This window comes from Mobula hypostoma, chromosome 4, assembly GCF_963921235.1.
Source record: "Mobula hypostoma chromosome 4, sMobHyp1.1, whole genome shotgun sequence".
NCBI lineage: Eukaryota > Metazoa > Chordata > Chondrichthyes > Myliobatiformes > Myliobatidae > Mobula > Mobula hypostoma.
The window spans coordinates 153,397,010-153,418,626 of NC_086100.1; the positions used below are offsets into that span (position 1 = coordinate 153,397,010).

A 21,617-nucleotide genomic window follows, 5' to 3' on the forward strand; every position below is an offset into this window, starting at 1 on the left:
GACAATTTTACGTGCTGGGCGGCACCTAATTAATTAGCATATTTATTTCAGCTTTTTTCTTAAAGATGTGTTGTGTGCCTCCCAGCTACCGCTGCATTCTCCGTGAATCGGTATCTGTCCGCGGCCCGGGGGTTGGGGTGGTAGGACACTGGGGTGTCATCTCATCGTCAATCAGGGCAGGCAGGTCACCTTCTGCTATCTCTGCCTGCCTCGATGTCAAAAGTCGGGTTCGTCGTCTGCTGTGGCTGATGTGGGAGGCTTGCTTGACTGCTTAGCCTTGCGCATTTTTCTATCATACAGTTCTTTGTAAGGACTCAAGCCATCTTGCAAATATGCCCAAACCATAACCAAAATGATCGATTGATATTGGATCATGTGGGGATTAATCAAACCTTTTGTGATTTTTATTCTTCTTTATATCAATCAGAGTCTCCTCGAGATTCTAAATATATGAATGATTTTTTAGATAAGTTAGACTTCCCTCAGATTTCACAGGATATGTCTTCTTTATTAGATACTTCCATTACAATGGATGAGATTAAGAATGTTATTTTTTCTATGAATCTGGGGAAAGCTCCTGGCCCTGATGGGTTTACTGTTGAATTTTACGAATGTTTTGCTTCTTTATTGATTCCTTGGCTCTATAAGGTTTTTGAGGCTTCTTTGAAACTTGGTAAACTTCCGGAATCTTTTAATAGAGCATCAATTTCTTTAATACTAAAGAAGGATAAAGACCCCGCTCAATGTGCATCTTATAGACCAATATCTTTATTAAATGTCGATTCTAAAGTTTTTTCTAAGTTATTAGCAAATAGACTAGAAAAAGTACTTCCTTCTATTATTTCGGAAGACCAAACGGGTTTTATTAAAGGTCGTTACTCTTTTTATAATATTCGTACATTGTTAAATATCGTTTATACTCCCTCACAAAATGTTCCTGAGTGTGTTATTTCTTTAGATGCCGAGAAAGCTTTTGATAGAGTAGAATGGCCTTATTTATTTAAGGTGCTTGAAATGTTTAATTTTAGCTTGAAATTTATATCCTGGATTAAACTGTTATATCACTCCCCTCTAGCCTCGGTTCGTACTAACTTTTTAAATTCACCTTTTTTTCCTCTCTTTCGTGGTACTCGACAAGGCTGTCCTCTTAGTCCCCTATTATTTGATATTGCATTAGAACCTCTTGCAATTGCTATTCGAGAATCTTCAAATATTACTGGGATAACTCGGGGATTAAAGTCCCATAAATTATCACTCTATGCTGATGATTTACTTTTATATATTTCTAATCCTGAGAGATCTATTCCTGCTGTTTTAGAGTTATTAGCACAATTTGGTCTTTTCTCAGGTTATAAATTAAATCTTAGTAAGAGTGAACTTTTTCCGATTAATAAACATCTTCCCTTATATTATAAATTTCCATTTAAATTGATTAATAATTACCTTTCATATCTTGGGATTAAAATTACTTGTAAACATAAAGATTTATTTAAGACTAACTTTTTACCATTAATAGACCATATTACTCAACTTTCATCTAAATGGTTTCCCTTATATTTAACTTTGATTGGTCGTATTAATGCAGTTAAGATGTTTTTTTTGCCAAAATTTTTATATGTGTTTCAGGCATTACCAATTTTCGTTCCTAAATCTTTTTTTGATAAAGTTGACTCTAAAATTTCTTCATTTATTTGGCAGAATAAGAATCCGAGACTGGGTAAAATACATTTACAGAAAGCTAAGAGAGATGGAGGTTTAGCATTACCTAACTTTAGATTTTATTATTGGGCTATTAATATTCGACATATGAAATTTTGGTTACTTGACCGGGATATACTATCTATTCCTAAATGGGTAGCATTGGAATTACAATCTGTTCAGGGTTATACACTTGGTTCTATTTTAGGTTCATCTCTTCCTTTTGATTCGAAACGCCTTAAGCAGATCTCTAACCCGATCGTTAAATATGCTTTGCGTATTTGGTTTCAATTCAGAAAATTTTTTGATCTTAATCAATTCGGGTTAGCGATTCCTATTTTAGGTAACATATTTTTTCCTCCCTCTTTTACGGATCGCGCTTTTCAAACTTGGAAGACTAAGGGTATTTTACGGTTTTTGGATTTATTTTTAGATGGTTCCCTTATGTCTTTTGAACAATTATCTAATAAATATAACTTATCAAGAATACATTTGTTTAGATATTTACAAGTTAGAAATTTCCTAAGTACTATACTTTCTTCCTTTCCAATGCTTCCTCCTATATATATTTTAGATTCGATAATTAACCTTAATCCATGTCAGAAAGGTGCATCGGCTATGATTTATAATATTATTATGAAACTTAGGAAAGCTCCATTTGATAAGATTAGGGTAGATTGGGAACAGGAATTGGGGCTTACCATTTCTGTGGATGATTGGGGGCAGATTTTACAATTAGTTAATACTTCTTCTATTTGTGTTAAACATTCCTTAATTCAATTTAAAGTGGTGCATAGAGCACATATGTCCAAAGATAAGTTAGCGCGTTTTTACTCGCATATTAATCCTTTCTGTGATAGATGTTCGGGGCAGATAGCCTCTTTAACTCATATGTTTTGGTCTTGCCCTACTTTGGAAACTTTTTGGAGAGATATTTTCAATATTATTTCTAAGGTATTAAATATAGATATCTCTCCTCACCCTATTACTGCTATCTTTGGACTACCTAAAATTTCTAGTAATCTTTCCCCTTCAGCCCGTAGAATGATTGCATTTCTTACTTTAATGGCGAAAAGATGTATTTTACAACATTGGAAAGAGCTTAATGCTCCAACTACCTTTTTTTGGTTTTCTCAGACGATTTTATGTTTGAATCTGGAGAAAATTAGAAGTAACCTTTATGATTCTTCATTTAAATTTGAACAGATTTGGGGACCTTTTATTCGATATTTTCATTTAATGTAATATTTACCCTTCTTGTTTTTTCTTCACTGTTTTAATGGAGGTCGGGATTGAGGACGTGATTTTAAGTTTAACTCTGTTTGGTTTCAAGTTAGCCCATTGCTTTGCTTTGCTTTTAGTTAGTTGCACGGTGGGTTTTTTTTTGGGGTTTTTTTTTTTTTCTTTTTTTTCCATTGATATATATAAAATCTAGTATACTATTATGTTATCTTGGTTTCTTATGCTTAAATTACATTGTTTGTAGTATTTTCTTTTTGGTATTGTTATCTTTTGGAATTTTATTATACTTTAACATTGTATTAATGTTTATATGGCTTACCTTTTTTGTATACTTACTCAATAAAAAGATTTAAAAAGAAAGCAAATATGCCCAAACCGACGTACCCTTTCAAAATTAAAGTGGTACTTTATCATTACTCATTCGGTTTCGATTGTTACCCTTTTTTCTTCCAATTGCATCAGCTCTTCATCTATCAGTTCTTGGTCATGGGATGCCAAAACCTCTTCAACATCATCTTCGTCAACTTCCACAAGCCAAACTCACATTGTCCTTACTTCGTTCACCACGATCAAAACGCTTAACTATGTCTAGTTTTACACTAAGTGTAACACCCTTACGAGCTCTTTTAGGCTTTTCCAATACCTTAGAACTCATCTTGCAAACAGCTGCTCACAGACACGTGTTTAAGCAACGCCGGTTGGAATGCAGTTCCGAATCCGGGGGAGGAGCGGCTGCTTGGGGCACGCGCTGTTTTTTATTGCACGCTGCTTTTCTTCGTAACAGTGAAAACACCTTCTGTTAGCAAAAACAGGTAACTAATGTAGGTCTTTCGTAACAGTGAGGTTTCGTAAAGCGAACGTTCGGAAAACGGAGGACACCTGTACAGTGGGCCTAGCGTGGATGCTATGTAACCTCCTTCCTGATGGCAGTGGCACAAACAATACCATTGTGATGCGACTGGCCCTTTTCTGTCACCTCACTGTAGAAATGTCTTTGATGACGAGTAGGGTGGTGCCGGGGATTCATCGGAAAGTTTTGTCTGCCTATTGTGGAGTATTCCTGTCCGCTGCAGTGCAGTTTCTGTACCATGCAGTGTTGCAATGTGTTAGAATGCTCTCTAATGTGTATCAGTAGAAGGATATGAGTATAGATGTGCGTAGTCAGCCTCCTCAGAAAGTAGAGGCGTCCTGATTGTGTAGGATGTGCTCCGGGACCATGAAAGGTTGTGCACTCCCAGAAGCTCGAAACTGCCGTGCCGCCAATGTGGGAGGTGCGAGTCTGAAGTCGATAACTGTCTCCTTTGTCTTGTTGACATTGATTACTTGCCAGCTAATTATTGTTGAGGGAATTAAATCCAGATTGGCTGTCACCAAATATGTCAGGAAGGGGAAGGAGGGCAAACGTGCGCCAGACTGCACTAGGGGATTAGCAGTGGAGAGGGAGAGCAGATTTAAACTCTTCGGTGTGAACATATCAGAAAGCCTGCCCTGGATCCAGCACAGAGATGTATTCATAAGGAAGGCATGCCAGCATCTTTACTTTCTTAGAAGGCTGAAGAAGATTGGCTTGTCACTGAACACTACAATAAACCTCTACAGATATACTTTTTGAAAGTGACCTAACTGTTGTGGCATGGTCTGGTGCAAACTGAATTTGCAGGAATGCAAGCGGCTACAGAGAATAGAGAACTCAGCCCAATACATCACTGGTATTATCTCCAACACCATTACTAACCTCATCAACTGTGGAGAACTCCCATACACTGCCACCAAGCTCAGTTCCCTTACCCCCCATTGCTCGTTTCTACCTCCTACCCAAGATCCACAAACCTAACTATTCTGACTGTTTGAACTACTGGGTAACTTTAACAAAGAGAGTGTCACAAAGGGACTGTTAATAAGTGAAGAGGTTATTACTCTGTAATCAACCCAACAAAAGGTTTGAAAGGCCTGGATAGAGTGGATGTGGAAAGGATGTTTCCATTAGTGGGAGAGTCTCAAATCTAAGAGTACAACCTCAGAATAAAGGCACATCCCTTTAGAACTGAGCTGAGGAAGAATTTTGCCAGCTGGAGAGTGGTGAATTTGTGGAACATTGCCACAGAGAGCTATGGAGAACAAGTCACTGGGTACATTTAAAGCAGTGATAGGTTCTTGATTGGTGTGGGGGGGGGGGAGTTTACAGGGAGAAGGTGGGAGAATGGAGTTGGAAAAAAAATCCAAATTTTGTTCCCATATCTTATGGTTTGCAGGTTATCCCCTAGGTTAGAACAAAGTTCTATTTCCGTGGATTGTAACCCAAACAGTTCACGAGTCCAGAATAAAAACCACAAACTGAGTTCCCAGGTGGCAGGAGATGCTACAGCCCTGCAGCTGCCAGCTATGCCAGTCTCCCAGTTGGTCATTAGTTGGGAAGGGCCTGTATATTCCTTGAGCCTCCAACAATGAAAAGTTATAGATAGACCATTGTAATTTTACACTTTATCTATATAACCAAAACATGCCTGAAAGTTATACATACTTTCTTTGGCATTTCTTTTCCCCATTATAAATTTCTTTGTAATAGGAATTAACTACACAAATAGCACATTGTAATTACATCACACTATTAAATGTGGCACTGTGACCTCCAGCCTGTACCACAGAAGAAATTCAACTCTCCAACCAGTTCTACCTTTCTCCTTCATATGACACTCATTACCTAACTGAAGAAAAATCTAAATATAAAGGAAAATATGTGTGGTTTTAAAATAGGCAATGTATTACAATTTTTCTCTGGTTCAACAATCTTTGTTCCCTGGAGTCACAGGATGTTTCAGATGCTGGAATCTGAAGTAACACACAAAAAGCTAGAGGAATTCAGCAGGTCAGGCAGCATCCATGGAGGGAAATGGACAGCTGGTATTTTGAGTCAAGACCCTTCATCTGGATTGGCAGAGGGAGTCTCAGTCCAAATCTCCCTTATATAAAGATTACATTGGATGTTGTTATGCATCTGCAAAGCCTCATAATACAATCAGTTACAAACCAGTCACATACCTGTCTAGTCATTGGAGGCAAGTACCATACATTGCAGACAATTGCCCAACTGCTCATCATTTGCAGCAGGTAGCTCACCATTCCATCTTTACTGCTGTTCCAAAAGGCATCACCAAACTGAGGGTCATACTGCAACAAAATAAACAATAACCCTCAATAAAGGACTTACTAATGCAGTCAATACTCTTACACATTGCCATCAGACTAATTAGCCTGTTTTTGCAAGTAGCCTTTTCTGTTTCTTGTCCAGACATGCTGTAATCTTAGTAACATATGGGAGGGGAAGGGGTGAAAAAGGAAAACAATATAGACCTTAAACACAGAATATTAATTCAATATTTGATAACAAATGAAAATCGTACTTGGTATCACTTCCTAATGAAGAGTCGTTATGGATTAATAAGAAGAAACTGCTAACACAGATAGGAAGGAAAAGTCATTCAACATAAAGGCAGACATCCCACCTCTCCCGGAAGTTCCGGGAGTCTCCCGCATGTTAATAGTAACACCCTGATGCCCACAAGTTATATACAATGTCCCGAAAATCAATTTTTTTGAGAGCGAGCGAGAGAGAGAGCAAGAGAGAGCATGAGAGAGACGACGAGAGCGAGAGAGCAAGCGCGAGAGCAACCATGAGAGAGAAAGAGCGTGAGCGAGACCATGAGAGAGCGTGAGAGTGCCCGAGAGACAGCAATAGAGAGAGCGCACGAGAACAACCACGAGAGCGAGAGCGACAAGAGAGAGCATGAGAGAGAGAGAGCGCGAGAGACAGCAAGTGCACACCATGGAAGAGTGCTCCAAAAAAAGAAAATATAAAATGTACGTCACCCCAGACTACACTAAAGTGTACCCCTGCCTAATAGGGGTCAAAAATAATGACAGTGTTGCTCGCTGCACTGTTTGCAACAGTGACTTTTCTATTGCCCATGGTGGGTTAAGACTGTAAAAGACATGTTGAGGTGAGTTTAACAGGTGTCATTCGTTCATTAGCATAGCTAACGTTATTTAAACTAGCTGGCCAGCTGCTAAGGAGCTACTCTATTGCAGACATCCCACCTCTGCCGGAAGTTCCAGGAGTCTCCCACAAATTGACCATGCTACCTCCCTGAAATGAGTTTTTGCAGGTTGGAATGTCTATAAAGGTAATCGACAAAAGTGCAGTGACATGAAGAGACTTTTCTTAACGTGACACTTGGCTATGATCTACAACTAATACAACTAATGGAAAAACACTCGATACAAATTTAAACAGCAAGGCAATTGGAACTAATTGGTAGTTCCTTCAAAGTTATGATTTTAAAAAAACTATATATTCTATCGTCTGCTTTCTGCTTTGTGGCTCCTAATGTTTCCATTAGGAGCTGTAAATTAAATGATTCAATATAGAAAACAAATGTGAAACAAAAAATAAAATACACATATAACTATTAAGAGTAGATACCCTTTAAAGGATTAAGAGAAGAGAATTAAGGGCAGCAGACATTAGTGCTGCTATTTTGCTTGTTGGGAAACTGAATGTAAAAAACTAAACAAAACTTGCAATAAGGTGCCTTTGTAATGAACAGAGATATTGCACACATCTAGAACATGTCCCATTTTTATTGTACCAGATCTTTCCTCTAGACTTTGGCGCAAAATGCACTCTTAATCATTTAATTAAGATAAAACATATAAAAGATTGAAACAGGTAACAGTCAGACCTGGGAAAACCTTTCTCAATTTACCTTGATTGCAACGGGATAGATAGTAGCTCCTATCTCAAAGCTTCCCTTCTTAAACATCATAACTGAGGTATTGTTTATGCAGGTACCTGAAAGCAAATTTCATATCCCACAATTAGAAGACAAGCTGATATGTGATTACTTCCAGTCACTGTAGCACCTGGATTGGCTCCATTCACATCATGATACAGTGTCCAGCATAAACTCAATCCTATCCTGTTGAATGTACAATGCAATTTTACTCAACTCATCCTTTAGTAGAATCTCGGACCCATCCTATTCAACCTTTGTGCTCAATGTCCAATATCCTCTTGATATTACAAAGTCCCATTTGTTGCAATGCAATTTATTCAACCTAACAGAAGTATTTATTGCAAAAGTATTTTAATAACCTTTAAGTAAAAGTACTAAATGCTAGAATAATCATTGGGTCCGTGGGGAGAGAAAATGGATTTATCTTTCAGGTTTATGGCAAATGTCAGAACAGGGAAAAATTAGAAATCATGAATTCATGTTGAATCCTGAGTGCTATAGTATGCCAAATCAAAAATTGAGATGGTGTTCTTTGAGCTAATACTGAGCTTCAATGTAAGAGTATAGAAAGGAGAATTTTCAATCAACTGCACCATTTATATCACTCAGTCTTTCCTGGGTCTCTAATACATCAGAGATCCTTCCTTTTGTTTTCCTTGTCCCGCTAACCTTTTCTTCACTTAAAACTTGCTTTGTTTTCAACTTTGTCCAGCTGTGATGAAAGGCCTCAACCCAAAACATTAACTCATTTCCTCTTTCCATAGATGCTGCTTGACCTGTTGTGTTTTTCCGGCATATTCTGATTTTATTTTCAATTTCCAGCATCTGCTGTTTTTGCATTTAGACTACTTCATTAACATATTGGTATAGAATTTTTATCTGGATACTGAATCAAGTTCAACACAGAATTACTCAGATAATATTAGATGTTGGGTCCACAAATCCATCAATGATGGGAGGCATTCCAATCCCAGACATCAACAAGCTTCTTATAAAATTTTACTGAGAGTGAAAATCTACCTCTGGAATAGAGACCATTTTTAAATGATAAATTCATATGCCATTTTCTATACTTTTTAGGAAAATTTCTGATCATAAAGAAGCAAATGGTAAAAATGTCCTTACCCTCAGGGAATATTAATATTGGTAGCTTTGTCTTATCTGCAGCATGATCACCTAGTCTGTAAGAAGAGAAGCTTCATCATACATGGGAAGATGACCTTCAATAGTCATTTGAGGAGTCGGAAGTTGAAATTCTGATCAAGTTATTTTACTAATCTGTATTCAGATGTCCTGCTACTTATTGTATGTGAATTTGAATTATTCGTTGCCTCAAAGAAACAAATCTGATTCTACCATGCAAAGTAATTAATTGCCTTATGTAGCAGACATAATTCAACAAAGACTCGACAACCAAATGAAATTGTTGAGATAGACGGAAACAATCTTATGCTTCAAAATGATGCCCTTTTATTAGAATAATTAAATGCTCCAAAATCCATGATGCCAAGGACATTTCAGCAACCCCATCTCATCTTACTCAACCACTATCCTCAATAATAAAGAATTTTATGTACACCGTAATGGTGAAGAACACAAATGTATGGACAACAAATTAACAGAACAGGTACATTGACACAATGTGAAGCATCAGGGAGAGGGTGTGCTCATAAGCACCAAAGGAGTTCTGTCTCAGTAGGGAAGCATAAATAGGAGTGAAGAGTCGTGAAAGCAAGTCCAGGGGAATAATGGCTCTTGACAATCATATTCTGAGTTCTGCGAGTGCCTGGAGAAAGCAACATCAATTTCAAGGTTAAAAGGGTACAAAGAACCATCCACACAGCAACAGGAAGCCCCAATGCTATAGACACAAGAGGAAAAGTAACAGCATAGAATGCCTTGCTGAGTTTCCAGAAAAGGACTCTTCAATGGCTGAGCTAATAAACTTCAATTAGCTGATGAGAGGAGGGTGTAGCAGGACTAAGACTTCTATTCCCTTGAGTATGTGATTTTAAAAAGTGTCTAGCTAAAGTGTTTAATAATGTAGATGGGCAAAATCAAGAATAAATACAAGCTATTCAGGGGTGTTGCCAGGAAGCACCTCTCAAAGGGAATAGCTGAAATCTGCAAAACCCAGCTGAGGCTCACTAAGACGGACATCCTTTTTGATATAGAACCAAATCAGGTTGGAGGACTTGGATTAGTCATGATCTTCATTTACCAGCATATCAGACTTGAGTAACTTTCCCAGGTTCCACTTCTTGAATTCAACTGCAACCATAACCGATGCAAAGCTAATTCAAAGTTGGTTAGTTATAGAACTTACTCATAACCAACCAATAACACCTGTAAAAACCTGCTACATTGCATGTACATTAACTCACCTCTCCACAAATGCTGCTTTGCGTGCTTTTTATTTCAAATTTCCAGCATTTGTGGTATTTTCTCTGGAGAGGGTCCTGAAGCATCGAGCTTCTGATTGAGACAACTCATTGGGCCATAATCAATATCCTCAGTAAAAACCTTATTACGTTAACACACAAGGTACTACACAAAAGCTAGGAAATTAAAGTTGCATCCAACAATTTCAACTGACAAACATTCTGCAACATTAAATCAACATTTAGTGAACACCTTAATCCCTAATTACAAACCAGTTTGTTGACAATTTTTCCAGTTCTTCTCCACTGACATCTTCAGTCACTTCCTGGACTGCTGGACACAGATAGAACATCTGTGGAGATTACTGGAGATAACAGTGACTAAATCTTTGCACGAGGAATTCTGCAGATGCTGGAAATTCAAGCAACACACATCAAAGTTGCTGGAAATCTAACCTTTTTAATACAATTTGGCGATCTTTCATTTCGGAACGTTCAAACCAGATGTGTGGACAAGCTTTGACCATGGATCTCTGAATAATTCCCATCAGTCCTCCATGAACTTGTCCAACCTGTTCAGAAATGGGACATTTTAACCTTGCACAGGTAAATAATCTGTCAATGTTAACATCTTAACAAAGAAAATAAACACCAAAAATTACAAAACTTCATGAGTATGAAAACACAATTAAAATTACCAACATGTCATTATGCCACAAGGTAGTTAAGCTGACTGTGGTTCAGACCTGTCAGACCTGGACCCAGATATGTCTGTGTGGAGCTTGCACATTCCCTCTGTGACTGTGTGCGTTTCCTCCCTCAATCCAGTGATGTGTGAGTTGGTTGGTTAAGTGACCACCGTAAATTGTTCCTGGTGTAAAGGTGGCTGGGTAGAATGTCAGCGGAGTTGATGAGGATATGGGGAGAATATTCAATAGGACTGCCATGGGATGAGTGTAAACAGGTAGTTGATGGGAGGTACGGTATGGACTCAGTAACTGAAGGACCTGTTTCTGTGCAGTGCTCTTTCTCGCTTTCTCTACAACTCCAAGGAGACTCAAAAACTACTTATGGTAAACAGGATCACAAGTTTTAAATCTCACTGCAAATTCACCCAAAGTAGCAATTAAACATCTTCAATCATTAATTCACAAGTGCAAGCATACTTTTAAATAATGGATTAATGGATTCTCCTTGTAGAAGTGGGCTATTTGGATAGCTTACTACACAATTTATTCTTCTCACCATTGCATAACCTCCATCATTGGCCAGTATAACGACATCTATTGGTGATGTGTGGTTTGCTACACAAATACCTCCTCTCTTTGGTTTGTTTTCCCTGCAATTACAAAATATGGATTAAAAAGATCCCATTGTTAACAACTGATACACCCCAGCACTTTCAGCATATCAATTCATGCTTCCCTATCGAGACTAAAGAAATTGCAGATCTGTTCTGAGTTAGACCACCTTGTCTGGAGCATTTCTTACCACCAGCCTTGCTACTACTCACAGCTCAGCTTAAGCTACCTCATGAACTGCAATCTCACTTTACTCTCATGAACAGTGCAAATCATCCCACCTGCCATGCAAGCACAGAACCATTGACATATAATGTGAAATGTGTTGTGGCAGCAATACAATGCAAAGGCAAATGCAATATGGAAGACATATAGATTTTACAAGAATAAATTAATAGTGCGAAAAAGAAAGTAATAACAAGTAATAGAAAGTAATAGTGTAAATGGACAAATCAGAAACCTGATGGCAGAGGAGAAGACGCTGTTCGTAAATCAATGAGTATGGACCTTCAGACTCTTCTCCCTCCTCCTTAAAGAGGAGGCAGGTCCCAGATGGGGAGGGTCCTTAATGATGGATTCAGCTTTCCTGCGGCACTCTCTCCTGAAGATGTCCTCAAAGGATAATCAAGGACATGACCCACCCAGCCAACACACTTCTTGTCCCTCTTCCCTCCGGGAGAAGGCTCAGGAGCTTGAAGACTCGTACGGCCAGATTTGGGAACAGCTTCTTTCCATCTGTGATAAGACTGCGGAACGGATCCTGACTCGGATTTGGGCCGTATCCTCCAAATATCCGGACCTGCCTCTCGGTTTTTTTGCACTACCTTACTTTCCCTTTTCTATTTTCTATTTATGATTTATAATTTAAATTTTTAACTTAAATTCTGGAGGAACAAATTGTATCAGTTCTTAATGCATGCATTACTAAATGACAATAAAAGAGGATTGCGTGTCCTCATAATCTAATCTAATCTAATATTTACTATTAATTTGTACTCCAGGGAGCGCAAATCGCAGAATCAAATATCGCTGTGATGATTGTACGCTCTAGTATCAATTGTTTGGCAACAATAAAGTAAAGTAAAGTAAAGGTGTGGAGGGTTATGCTCATGATGGTGCTGGCTGAGTCTATAATGCTTTGTAGCCTCGTGATCTTCTGCAGCAGGCTGTGAACAACCAGTCAGGGTGCTCTCCACCATACTGTATATCTATATAAATATGCAAGAGTCTTTGATGGCATACCAAATCTCTTCAAAGTCCTAGCGAAGCAGAGCCATGGGCATGACTGCAATGATGTGTCAGGCTCACGACAGATCCTCCATGAATTTGACACCCAAGAACTGGAAACTGCACACTCTGTTCACCGCTGACCCTTCAACGAGCACTGGTTTGTGTCCGCCTGAAGTCTGCAATCAGTTCCTTGGTGTTGCTGATGTTCAATGCCAAGTAATAGTTGCTGCAGCAAAGCAACTCTAAGTTATAATGCATGTGCACAAGTCAACACCTGCACTGTCCATTTATGCACTCGTGAGCACTGAACCTATTCTTTCCATTCACACTGATGCACAACTGGACCCAGTGCTGAACTTGGAACAAAAGCTATTGAAGGGGGTGTACGCTGTGATGATCCCTATTGGTAGAATATGAACCTGTGGTTGGTTCCATTACTCTGTGCCAACTAAAGCACTGAGCAAGATTAAAATCGACGAGGACGAGAGCGGAAAACGAACGGGTATTCGGTGCCGTCTGTCTGAGTTTGACCAGTCTCCCAGTCGCTGCTGCTGGTGGAAGGTGCAGGAGTTTCAGGATTCACGCTGCTAGGTTCAGTCGCCTCGGAGTCTTGTGGCTGTCGACTCACTTTCAGCTGTGGTTAGATGTTTAATATCCTCAGTGCTGAACGCAGTTTACTATTTGCAGGATTTGATTGTGGCACTTCAGCATGGCACTGCTTCTGCGGCTGTGGTCTGAAGCCATCAACACAACGTTGAACTGACTGTCTCGGCGGCTGTGACCATTGGCTCCTGAACTGGCTTTCCTCACCTCGGAAGCTCATACTGTGGACTCACTTTTGGGCACTCTACGGTTTGATGTTTCGTGATTTGTGTTATTTGTTTGCTTTTTGCTGTTTGCATGATTTATTTCACACATCTGATAGTCTTGTTGTGTGGCAGTTCTCTTTAAACGGGTTGTATGGTTTCTCTTTGCTTTGTGGCTGTCTGCAAGAAGATGAATCTCAAGGTTGTATACTGTGATGATAATGTACTTTGAACATATTGAACAGGAAATGTTGCAGTAATTAAAAGTACTGCCACCAGTGCTAATTAAAATCATTAACATTTATGGGGAGAAAAATAATGTGTGCTCAGGAAATTAACAATGATGTCAGAAACTATTACTTTCACTGAGCAGCTAGATAATTCACCCTAACAGGAAGTTTGGAAAGTAAAGTCAAACATATGGAAAGAGCGGACAGAGACAGCCCTGCTGGCCCATCAAACCTCGCCTACATCCAATTTTCCTAAAAATGACACTAATCATTTCCTACCTCATCAAGAGCTCAGATCTTTGTAGAGAGCCAACAAGACAAAAATAAGTGTCCAAGACATGATGAATATGATGAAATTCTTCCAGACTAATCAAAATCTTATGAGTAAATCTTTCAAAATAAAAGCTTATTTTTATTTTAAATGGTAAGTTTTTGTATTTCTGCTGAAACAGAACTCTTAAGGGAGATTTCAAATTAAACCATGAAGAATAAACTAAAGGGTTGGATTGTTAATTTACGATGTGTTACAAGAATTACCTCTACACAAGGCATCCGCCAAACTGAGAAAAAGGTAATGGTGTGACACAGCCGTGCAGCAGGTGGTGCTGCTGTCTCAGAGCTCCAGCAAAACGTTCAAAGTAATTTTTGTGTATCAAAGTACATATACTGAATGTTACCATATATCACTTCAAGATTCATTTTCTTGCAGTCATTTACAGGAAAATACAATAGAATTTTTGAAAACCATACATAATTAATGTGCAAAAGACAAACTGTAAATAGAAATTCTTCTGAGAGCTGAGTTGTAAAGCGACTTGAAAGAGAGTCTGTAGTTCAGAGTAGTAGTGAATGAAACTATCCATGCCAAGGAATTTAAACTTACTGTCTCTCTCCAGCTCCGTTCCCTAATGAGGACTGGCTCATGGACCTTTTGCCTCATCCTTCTGTAGTCAATAATCAGCTCTTTGGTTTTACTGACATTAAGTGAGAGGTTGTAGTTGTTGCACCACTTAATCAGATTTTCAATCTCCCCCCATATGCTGATTAGTGTTGTCAGCAAATTTAAATATGGTTTTGGACCTATACTTGGAGTAGGAAACTAAACACACAGGCCTGTGGTGCACCTGTGCTGATAGTTAAGTGTGGAAGAAATGTCGTTGACAATCCATATAAGGTGAAGTCTGCCACTGAGGAAATCAAGGATCCAGTTGTACAGGGAGTTACTAAGGCCCGGGCCTTACAGCATCATGATGAGTTTCGAGGAGATGACAGTGTTGAACACTGAACAGCAGTCAATGAAGAACATCCCAGCATATGCATTGTTACTATCCAGATCTTCCAGATCTCTGTGAGGAGCCAACAAAATAGCATCTGAAACTGAGCTGTTGTGATGGTGGGCAAATTGGAGCAGATCCAGTCATTTCTCACACAGGAGCTGATATACCTCATGACCAACCAACCTCTCAAAGCTTCATCACAGTGGATGCAAGAGCTACAGGATAATAGTCACTGAGGCAGGTGACCACGTTCTTGGGCACCAGCACTACTGAGCCATCTCATCACCAAGTTCAATCCTCACCTCAGATGCTGCCTTTATCAAGTCTGTATACTCTCTGTCACACGTGCTTCTCTCTCCTCAGAGCTTGTGGCATCATCCCTCATCCTAAAGGTAGATTGACTACTCCTGTACATCACCTCCAGTGTAGGTGGGTGAGAATTTGACAGGCTTGTGAAGGAGGATAGATTCAGGGAAATAGGGGGGAAGAGTTGGGGGCAACAGGCACTTGCTGCTATAAACTCAATGAACCAAAAGGCCCCCTTCTATATCATGGTATGCAGTAGGAATTAGGCAAGCAGCTGAAGGATGCTAGTATTGGTATTGGTTTATTTTTGCCACCTATATTGAGGTACAAAGGGAAAACTTTTGTTTTCAATGCCATCCAAACAGATCATGCCATATGTAATTTCATCAAGGTAATAACAGAGAAATAGAATGCAGAATATAATGTTGCCATTATGGAGAAAGTGCAGTGCAGGAAGACAAATACATTGCAAGGGCCATGATGAGGGAGATTGTGAGAATCAGAGCTCATTCTATAGCATCTGAGAGTCTAATAATAGTCAGATAAAAGCTGTATTTGTGTATGGTGGTATGTGCTCTGAAAGTTTTGTATCATCAGCCCAATGGAAGAAGGGGGAATAGAGAACGACCAAAATGGGAGGGTTCCTTAATTATGTTGGCTGCTTTTTCAAGGCTGTGGGAAGTGTAGACAATGATTAGTGTAGAGGAGGCTGGTTTGCATGATATAATGGACTGGGCTACATTTACAACTCTCTGCTATTTCTTGCAGTCTTGGATACAGCAGCTGCCAAATTAAACTGTGATATATCTGGATAAGATGTTTTCTCTCCTAACATTGATTAAAATGGCCAAGAGTCATTAGGGTCATGCCTAATTTCTTAGGCTGAGGATGTGGAGTAGATGCTTAATTCTTCTCCATTCCTTGTCTATCTGGTACGTGACTGCACCACAAACTGGATAAAGAAACTTCTGCTACTAGTTATTGTCCTGGTGGAATGAATTTATTGAAATCCATTCTAGAAACAGTCTGATGTCTTTACAGTTCAAGTCACTAAATGCAAGTCAAAATAGCTCACCATGTCTCCATACATACAAGAGGTAGCGCAGATGCTGAAATACAGAGCAATGAACACAATGTGCTGGAGGAGCTCAGCAGGTCAGGCAGCATCCCGGCAGGGGTGCAGCGAACGACTCAGTGGGAAGCATTCAGGCAAGAGCTGGGCGGGATTTCCCCTAGACATATACCAGCCAATATAACTGAGCGTTACATACAGTTGGGAATAAACAATTGACATTTTGGGCCCAGACCCTTCATGAAACGTCAACTGCTTATTCCCATTCATAGGTACTGCCTGACCTACTGGGCTCTTATCATATTTCCAAGTCTGTTTTTGCCTTCGCCATGCCAGAAAACATGGTTTACAAAGATCTTGTTAAGAATAGAAAAGTGTAGCTACGAGGAAAGATCAGATGTATGAGATTTTTTGCTTTATAAAAAAGTCAGCTAAGGAGAGACTTATTCAAAGAATTAGAAAGAAATACAAAGAAAATAGTTCCATGAGCAGAGAAACCAAAAACATAAGAGGCATAAGTTTGAAGTGAATGATGGAAACCTATTAGCAGGGAGAAGGAGAGAACATTTTCCCCCCACCAGGGGTCTGTAACAGTCTGAAAGGATGGTAGATACAGAAACCCAATCACATTAGTAAAACTGATATGTACTTGAAAGGCTACAACATGCAGGGACTATGGAATTGGTACATGAAGATGGGATTAAGTTAAAGAGTTCCTTTTCAACTGCCTTGAAAATAATAAGCTGAATGGTCTCCCATGATGGAACATCTCAATAACTCTAAACTCTATTGTCTTTCTGGCTGGCTTGATCAATTCTGTGGACAAACTAGCCGGAGCAGGAAAGCTGTCGCAACTATGCAAAACTGCTCATCGCTCTTGCAATCTTTCAAAGTCACTAGCTCTTCCAAATAATTAAGGAGGGAATTGAAACTCAGATTAAGCTGACACATTTCGCAATCTGCACTATTTGCTTTGGAATAGTTTTGTACTGTTAAATCATGATTGAATAAAATGGCTCTTGTTCTTCTGTAATTAAGTTAGAGAAAAAGCTTAAGTAAACCGAGAAGGAAAACAGAAAGACCATTCAAAGACTGCCAAAGACCTTAAGCCTAGTTAGCCTAAATAACCATATCTGAAATCCAATTGAGTAAATAGCACACATACGTTTTTATAACTTCACTAGCTGCTACTTTCTGTTATAATTTCATTTCCTTCCAAATTATATTCAATATTTGTAGGACGTAAGAGTTTTCACCTATCCTCCACCACTCAGCCTCCTCACCATCCCAATCCACCCTCCCCCCACAAAAGGTGTGACAGCACCAATACAACATAAAGTTGTGAAAAATAAGCAGTGTCAAACAAACACACCTGATTAATTATTAAATTCTGGATCGCTATAACAAGAAAAATGCAAAACTGTTTAAAACATTTTCTAATTGAAACCATTTATGAAGGCAAATTATTTGTTAATGAATATAACGCAATGTATTACAGGGACTTCATAATGCATTACCCCAGAAGTTATACTGATGTTCATGAAATCAGGAATTCCCTTTATGTAGCATGCAGCAGAAATCATGCTCATCGCATATATACAGAGAAGGTAGGTGTCAACATTCTTTGCCCATAATTATATACAGTAATGGAACACTAAGAAATCAGAGAGTTAAAAGCATAATCATTTAATTTCAAAGACAAGCTCCAGGAAGGGCTGACAAATCTACTACATGTGGCTACAACAGATTAAGTTTCACAATTGCTTAATAGTTATTGGAGGGGTGGGATAGTCATAAATATTTTTGGAACAATTTCATTGCAGATGAAAAGAAATGTCATACGGGTCAAAATAGGTAGTGTTGGAAAGAAAGAATTAAAATTGAATGGGGGCGGGGCTGGGTAATATATATAATTTAGCGGCTTTGTTTTAATATTGTGACAATTGCTGGAATCCAAGCTGCACCATTATTGCAACGTTGCTAATTACTTCACCACCAAATTAGAAGTATTATGATATCATGTTATTTAAAAAAATATTTGGGATTGTTTCATTTCCGAGTCAATGCATGATCATCTGCAGTTATTTAATATTGCCAATGATGTTATTACTAGCAATTAATGAGATATAAAACACTATGGTAAATAACAAACAAGAGAACATCTGCAGATGCTGGAAATTCGAGCAACACACACAAAATGCTGGAGAAACTCAGCAGGCCAGGCAGCATCTAGGAAAATAGTAAACAGTCGACATTTCACGCTGAAACCCTTCGGCAGGACTGAGGGTTTCAGCCCAAAACACCAACTGTACTCGTTTCCTAGATGCTGCCTAGCCTGCTGAGTTCCTCCAGCATTTTGTGTGTGTTACTCTGGTAACAGAAATTTCCTTCTGTAGCGATGTGCTACACACAGAGCTAGAAATAATGACACGCAGTCTGTAAGTCGCACTCGAGACTCGGTTATTCAAACTTCGCGGCACTGGCTTTTAAGCAGTTCCCCTCCAGCCCTCTCCGGGCGGAAATGACGTCAGAGGTGCGTTACAGAAGTCCCTCCCCACGCGCAGGCTATTTTGTGAGCCGCTTCACTTGTGTAGAAAGTGGGTCGCCACACTTCCACCAACATTGGAATCACTTTCTTTTTCTCAGATGAGCTGAAAGCACCTATTGCTCAGGAATTCCCTTACAGCAAACTAAGAGCGAAATAGCTTCCACTATACCAATTATTCACTTTCACACCTTCCACAACTGCGCCAACATCAGGAGTTGAACAGGGTTATATTAGAGAACCCAATACAATCCAAAATACACACAAAAAGTGCTGGTGGAACGCAGCAGGCCAGGCAGCATCTATAGGAAGAGGTACAGTTGACGTTTCAGGCCAGGACCCTTCGTCCAGCATTTTTTGTATGTGTTGCTTGAATTTCCAGCATCTGCAGATTTCCTCCTGTCTACGTTTTACAATCCAAAATAGGTATGTAACCTCATAAAATAACACATTGTTTCAAAGAACATAGAATACTGCAGCACAGTACAGACCCTTTTGCCCACAATGTTGTGCCAATCTTATAACTTACTCTAAGCTCAATCTAACCCTTCCCTCCTATATAGCCCTCCATTTTTTCTATCATCCACACTGAAAATAAAGTACAAACATACTGTATAATCTGGCTATTGCATAAACATGTGCTTTAACTTCAAACTGCCCAAGCTTCCTCAGAAAATTATCTCTCAATATACAATAAATGCGCAATTTTTAAAAATACCCTTAATCTTGTTTTCATATCTGTCAATAAGTTCACCATATCTGCCTCCTACAACCACCTTCAACTTTATAATTTTACCCCAACCCACAAGGATCTCTAAATCCAGTCTCTTTATTTTAATTTAGCAGACACATTTTCACGTGTACCCTAAACTCTTGAATTCATTCCGTAATTAGAGGAATAGAGACGAGTTTCTATGTGTGCGATAGAGACACCTGGATGGTATGCTGCCTCCCGGGTGACAGGGTCAGGAATATATCAGATTGGATCCATGGCATTCTAAATGGGGAGGGTGAGCAGCCAGAAGTCTTGATATGCAGTGGCACTGATGACATAGATAAGGAAGATGAGGGAGTCCTGAAGAGAGATATCAGGGAGCTAGGTAGAAAGTTGAAAAACAGGACCTCCAGGGTAGTCATCTCTGTGTCCAGTGCCAGTGAGGTTAAGAACAGGATGATTTAGCAGATGGATATGTGGCTGAGGGACAGGACTTGGGGGGCAATGGTTCAGATTTATGGATCATTGGGATCTCTTCTGGGGAAGGTATGACCTGTAAAAAGGGATGGGTTACACCTGAACCCGAGTGGGACCAATATCCTTGCAGGCAAGTTTGCTAGAGGTATTCGGGAGGGTTTAAACTAATTTGGCGGGGGGATGGGAACTGGAGTGATAGTGCTGAAGATGAGGTAGTTGGTTTGTAAACAGAGACAGTGTGTAGTGAGACTGCTAGCAAGGACAGTCTGATGATAGGTCAAAATTGCAGCCAACAGGATAAGTTGCAATGTAAAAGTCAGAGAAAAATCGCAAAGGGTCAGCACAGTACTGAAGGTGTTTCATTTGAATGCGCAAAGTAAATGGAATAAGGCAGTTGAACTTGTAGCACAGTTACAGATTGACATGTATGATGTTGTGGGCATCACTGAATCATGGCTGAAAGAAGATTACATCTGGGAGCTTGACATTCAAAGATACACATTAAACCAAAGGGACAGGTAGATAGGCAGAGGGGGTGGCGTGGCTTTGTTGGTAAAAAATCAACTCATTAGAAAGAGGGGACATAGGTTCAGAAGGTGTTGAATCGTCATGGGTAGAGCTAAGGAATTACAAAAGGTAAAAAGACCATTATATGCAGACCCCCCAACAGTGGTAGAGGTGTGGTCTACAAATTACAACAGGAGATAGAAAGCACACTTCAAAAGGACAATGTTACGATGATCCTGGGGGATTTCAATATGTAGGTAGATTAGGAAAACCAGGTTGGTGCTCGATCCTGAGGGGATTTCAATATGTAGGTAGATTAAGAAAACCAGGTTGGTGCTCGATCCTGAGGGGAATGCCTATGAGATGGCTTCTTTGAGCAGCTCGTGGTTGAACCCACTGGGGAATCAGCTACTCTGGAGTGGATGTTGTGCAATGAACCAGAACTGAAAAGAGCTTAGGGTGAAGAAATCTTTAAGGGCCCATGATAGAATTCACTCTGCTTTTTGAGAGGGAGAAGCTAATGTCAGATATATCTGTATTACAGTGGAGTAAAGGGAATTACAGAGCCATGAGAGAGAAGTTGGCCAAAATTGACCGGAAAGGAACACTGGCAGGAATGATGGCAGAGCAGCAATGGCTGGAATTTTTGGAAGCAGTTTGAAAAGTGCTGGATATACAAGACCATAGACCACAAAACCATAAGTCATAGGAGCAGAATAAGGCCATTTGGCCCATCGAGTCTGCTCCACAATTCAATCATGGCTGATCCTTTATTTTCTCCTCCTCAACCCCATTTCCCAGCCTTCTCCCCATAACCTTTGATGCCATGTCCAATCAAGAACCTATCAATCTCCGCCTTAAATATACCCAATGGCCTGGCCCCCACAGCCACACATGGCAACAAATCCCACAAATTCACCACCCTCTGGCTAAAGAAATTTCTCCACATCTCTGTTTTGAATGGACGCCCCTCTACGCTAAGGCTGTGTCCTCTTGTCCTAGACTCTCCCATCACGCGAAACATCCTTTCCACATCT

At 39.6% G+C, this 21,617-nt stretch overlaps 1 protein-coding gene across 9 annotated transcripts in view; it reads right to left on the reverse strand.

Moving 5' to 3' along the window:
* Window positions 1–21,617, reverse strand: part of gpat3 (glycerol-3-phosphate acyltransferase 3) — an 82,020-nt gene that overhangs the window by 17,156 nt on the left and 43,247 nt on the right. For all 9 annotated transcript variants that reach the window (XM_063046740.1, XM_063046738.1, XM_063046737.1 and 6 more), the window contains exons 7-11: window positions 11,360–11,453; window positions 10,571–10,686; window positions 8,859–8,914; window positions 7,704–7,789; window positions 5,980–6,108 (exon numbers count right to left, since the gene is read on the reverse strand). In XM_063046740.1, coding sequence (XP_062902810.1) covers window positions 5,980–6,108; window positions 7,704–7,789; window positions 8,859–8,914; window positions 10,571–10,686; window positions 11,360–11,453 — 481 coding nt within the window. The remainder of the gene's footprint in view (window positions 1–5,979; window positions 6,109–7,703; window positions 7,790–8,858; window positions 8,915–10,570; window positions 10,687–11,359; window positions 11,454–21,617) is intronic.